This window comes from Ursus maritimus, unplaced genomic scaffold (assembly GCF_017311325.1).
Source record: "Ursus maritimus isolate PB19 unplaced genomic scaffold, ASM1731132v1 scaffold_22, whole genome shotgun sequence".
Lineage (NCBI taxonomy): Eukaryota > Metazoa > Chordata > Mammalia > Carnivora > Ursidae > Ursus > Ursus maritimus.
Window position 1 is genome coordinate 23,310,210 of NW_024424675.1, and position 4,843 is coordinate 23,315,052.

The 4,843-nt window shown below is 52.3% G+C and overlaps 1 protein-coding gene across 1 annotated transcript in view; it reads left to right on the forward strand.

Annotated features, from left to right (window-relative positions):
* Positions 1 to 4,170, forward strand: part of BPIFA1 (BPI fold containing family A member 1) — a 4,407-nt gene extending 237 nt beyond the window's left edge. The window contains exons 2-7 of the mRNA XM_008703205.2: positions 123 to 282; positions 1,706 to 1,813; positions 1,957 to 2,106; positions 2,997 to 3,081; positions 3,700 to 3,763; positions 4,130 to 4,170. Coding sequence (XP_008701427.2) covers positions 123 to 282; positions 1,706 to 1,813; positions 1,957 to 2,106; positions 2,997 to 3,081; positions 3,700 to 3,763; positions 4,130 to 4,170 — 608 coding nt within the window. The remainder of the gene's footprint in view (positions 1 to 122; positions 283 to 1,705; positions 1,814 to 1,956; positions 2,107 to 2,996; positions 3,082 to 3,699; positions 3,764 to 4,129) is intronic.
* Positions 4,171 to 4,843: the final 673 nt, after the last annotated feature.

The window sequence follows — 4,843 nt, forward strand, 5'->3', positions numbered from 1 at the left end:
TGTGTGTGTGTGTCCAATTGTTCAGTGTGGGGAGGGAGGCAGGGATGATTGGGGGAGAGGGGCTGAGGATCTGGAATTATCAGATTTGACCCCCAAGGATCTAACCCTATGCCCATTTTTAGCCCTCAGCAATGGCCTGCTCTCTGAGGGTCTGCTGGGCATTCTCGAAAACCTTCCACTCTTGAACATCCTGAAGACTGGAGGAGGCACTTCTGCTGGCCTGCTTGGGGGCCTGCTTGGGAAAGTGACTTCAGTGGTCCCTCTCCTGAACAATATTATTGAGTGAGTAGTCATAGGCCTTGGTCCCCACTCCCACCAGAGAACCTCTGATGGAGACCTGGGAGCCCCATGCAGTGGCCCTGGACGAGGGACAGAGGTGGTCTGAACGTGAGGCCAGGACTCAGTGTGAGACACTTCCCACAGCCTGGCAAGGAACACCAGTCCTCTTGAACCAGTGATTGCCCCCAGTCCTGAAGCATTATCTTGAGTTCCCGCATCTATCTATAACCTTCATGACAACCCTTTAAGGTATAATTAATCTCCAATTTCAGATGGCAAAACTGAAGCATAGAAAGGTGCCTGTGCTCACACAACTAGAGTAATGCACAGCCAGGGACCGAACCCTAATTTACTTAAGTCCAAAGCAAAGGCTTTTCCACCGCACTGTGGTAATTCTCTTCTCCTCACCCGTGGAGAGCACAGGTGGCCTCTGATGGAAGCAAGAAAGTGTAAGCTACCCTCCTCAATGACATCCTCAATGTAATGGCCAGTGAACGGTCTGATGTGGGGTTTCCCATGAGACACCTGAGAGCTCTCTAAGAAAGTAGCAATACTGGGAAGCTTGATGCAAGGGAGCTGGCAAAGCCTGGGTCCTTGATAGGGCTGGATCAAAGCCATTTCTAAGACTCCTACCCACCTGGATGCTTGCCCCTGACTTGGAGACAGACAGATAGCCTTGAGTTTGATTTCCAAATGCACCATGTGCCTGCTGGGTGACAGGGCACAGGGCACTCAGTATCTCTGGGTTTGGTTTCTCCATCTATAAAATGCAGATCACAGTACCCACAGAGAAAAATTGTTGGGAGGACTGGAAGCAATGTGATCACCTGGCACAGTAGTTGTGAGGTTGGCTCATGGAAGACGCTTGCTTCCATCCTGTCTCCATTCTCTCCTACTTCCTGCTCCTTGATCTCCATGGTAACCATTGTTGACTGACCTGCCACTGAAGGTTATGGTAGAAGAAGTGATTCCTACCCATAAGTGTTTGTGAGGGACTTACTCCACTTGCCCATTCCTCATCCCCTCATCCACTTATCCATCCATCCATTTGTCCATCTTCCCTTCCATCTAACCAGCTACTCTCCCATGCATCTGCCTACTCACACAACCCACCTCAAAGTCAACCAATATGAAGTAGGCCCCTTCTCTGAGCTGGCATGCAGGGTGCAAATATAAGCCAGACACAGCCTCCACCCTGGAATACTTCAGGGACTTGAGATGAGGAGAGGGCCATGGTGTGTCAGGATCTGACCCAGGGCAGAGGTTGGGAAACACTGGCATGTGCTGCCACAAGATGCCCTCTTGTCTCCCCCTTCCCACCTCATGGGAAGCTCCTCATCTGGGATGAGTACTCTCGGGTTAAAGGTTTCTAGGTTTGGGGCTGAAGCAACTAATAATCCTCCCTCCAATGTTGCTCCATGGTCAGTGTGAAGATCACTAATCCCCAGCTGCTGGAACTAGGCCTTGTGCAGAGCCCCGATGGTCATCGTCTCTATGCCACCATCCCTCTGGGCATAACCCTCAATGTGAATACGTGAGTGGGCCCCAAGGGGGGGGATGAGGGGTGGCTCACCAAAGGAGACCCTGGTGACCAGGGGTAGCCATAAGGGGGGTGTTGGAGTCCGACAGGCATGAGCCTTCAACTCTGATGCAGATGCAGCACCCTTTCCTCTGCAGGCCCCTGGCCGGACATCTGTTAAAGCTGGCTGTGAAGCTAAACATCACTGCCGAAATTCTAGCTGTGAAAAATGAACAGGGGAAGATTCACCTGGTTCTTGGTGACTGCACTCACTCCCCTGGGAGGCTGCAAATCTCTCTGCTTAATGGGTAAGGCCAGAGGGGTGGCTTCTCCTGCCCAGAGACAATATCAATGGGATGGTGGGTAGATGGCTGGGAAAATGGAACAATGGGAGTACAGATGAGTGGGAGGATGGAAGGGTGGGAAGAGGAATAGGAGGGAGGGAAGATGGATGGATGGATGGATGGATGGATGGATGGATGGGTAAATGGATGGGTAAATAGCCATTTATCTCTTCTTAGGCCGGGCTGACAGATTTTATGCTCATAGGCCATAAAAAATCTGAATTCAAGCCCATTGACCAGAGGGGCATGTGGAAATGTGGAGCGGTTCTTGTGTGAACTTGGACAGGGCTTCCCCAGCTAGAGTCTCCGCTTACTCAGATAACTGTAATACGGAGCTACATTGCGGTTCCTGAGTGAATCCACTAAGATAACAGGTGTGGAAGCGCTTTGTCCCAGTATGGGGTAAAACAGCTCTGCATCCTACCTGGATTCCTTATTTCAGTTCCCCGTCACAGGGGAGAATGAGTCATGCGTAATATGTCGGAGCTGTCCACCATGGTTAGCGTTTACTAGAAACATCTATTGTGTTTCACATGTATCGTCTCCTCGAGTCCTCATGACAACTACATACTAAGCACGGTCATCCATTTATAGAGTCTACAAAATCTCACTGAATACCTACTGTAAACTGGAACTATGTGTTTATTCTACACACACCCACAGTGTGCACTGCTGTGTGGCACACCACTCGCTTTGGACAGGCCCCCTGGTGTTTGCCTGCACAACGGTGTGGACGAACAAGGCCCCATTTCAGTCACTTAGTGCTGAGACTGATGTGAGCACAGTGGCCCCTCTGAAGGCTTCTCCGTACCAGCCCCAGGCCTCTGTACCGCCCCCTGGATTTTCTCTTTCAGACTTGCTCCCCTCCCTGTTCAAAGCCTTGTCAACAGTCTCAGCAGCGTCTTAAACGATGTCCTTCCTGAGCTGGTACAGGCCGAGGTAAGAGGGTAAACGTGGCAGCTCCTGATCCTTGGGTCTTAGAGCTTCTCAGGCTGAAAGCAGCCCCTGGAGTGAGCTTTTCTGAACCCCTCAGTTTGATATGTATATTCCAGCCATCAGTCTATCTGTCCACTGATTCATCTAGCCGTGTTTCTTCCTTCCATCCTTCAAAATGCACTGATTGGGTCCTGCTCTGGGCCAGGCCTTGTGCATGTCCACACTATGCTGAAATGGATTGGCCCCGGCCCCTAGAAGCTCCAGTTCACCCCCACTATGCCTGCCGACAGGCGCTCTTCCAACCTAGGCTTGGGTGCCTCCTACACCCAGAAACTCACCCCTCCCAGAGCAGTTCACCTTATTTAGAAACAGGTGTCACATCCCACAGCGAACACTGGCTCCGTGTGTGACTGGGCGCCTCACATACATGCCTTCCATTTCTCCTTCTGCCTGTGTGAATGTGTAAGCATCCATCTGCGAGACTGTTCAGAGCCAAACACTCTCAGACACAGAAGAATGATAGAAAATCCCCCCAGAGAATCCATCCTGGGGCTGCTGCTGCTCCCAGGGCCGCCCTCCAGGTGCCGCTTTGCCCAATGCTTCTCTCTGCCCCTGGATCAGGTCTGCCCTCTGGTCAATGAGGTTCTCAGCCAGCTGGACGTCACCTTGGTGCATTCCATTGCTGGTAAGTCCCCCCTCCTAAAGCGTCTCTCCCTCTTCAGAAGCAGTGATTTCTCCCAAAGAGCTCTGTTCCTGCACACCGTAGGACAGAGCTAGATCCCTCCAGCCTCAGATCTCCCCATTTCAGGTTTCTTTCTTGCCTTGAATTATCCAGATAATGTTGAAGGTTGGGCCCTGCCTTCCTCCATCAGCCCTGGCACTGAGAAAAGCTGAGCTGGTTGGTGGAAGGAGGTCCTGCCCCTGCCAAGCTTGGCCTGAGCTTAGTGGGATCACCAGAGTTCCCGTTCCCCAGCCCCCGGCCTCAGGGGGAGTGTGGGACATCCCTCAACTCCTGCACACTGAGACCATCATTCTGGTCTGCATCTTCCAGACTTACTGATCCATGGGCTGGAATTTGTCATTGAGGTCTAAGCCTTCCAGGAAAGGGACCCAGCCTCTGTTGAACTGGTGAGTGCTGTTCCCCAATCCCCAGGATTTGGGTGCTGCTCTTCTCCTGGCAGGGGGCAGGAGAGGGCTCGGGACAGTGACATCCGAAGAGAGAGATAAACAGCCACACAGACAGATGGAGAGATGCACGGAGAAGTCTACAGAAATGTTGACGGAGGTGGCAGGCCGCACCACCACACAGCTACAGAGAGAAACACACATGGCTGTGGACACACACACACACACACACACACACACACACACGGACAGGTGGATGCAAAGACACACACTCACTCAAACACAGGCCTGGGCTCCCCTTGAGGCTGAGACAAGACCCCTAGCCTAAGGGCTCAGCCCCCTCCCCATCCTCTGGAGGGCAGGTTTGATGATGGGCCAGTACCAACAACAGTCAGTAACCTCGAGTCTCCATTCTGACTGGGGGCTTCTCCCAACAGAACCATTTCCTGCTGCTCAATCCACTCTCTGCCCAGCTGCTGAGGGCTCACAGAAGGCGGACCCATGTCCTGGACAGTGACACGGCCACTATCTGGGGACGAGAGCAGCCTTCTCTCCAAGGAAACTGCTCTCTCTCCTTTCCCATCATGCATGTGTTATAGCCCACGTTCCTCACCAAATAAAGTTGCTCTTTCTCTGCACT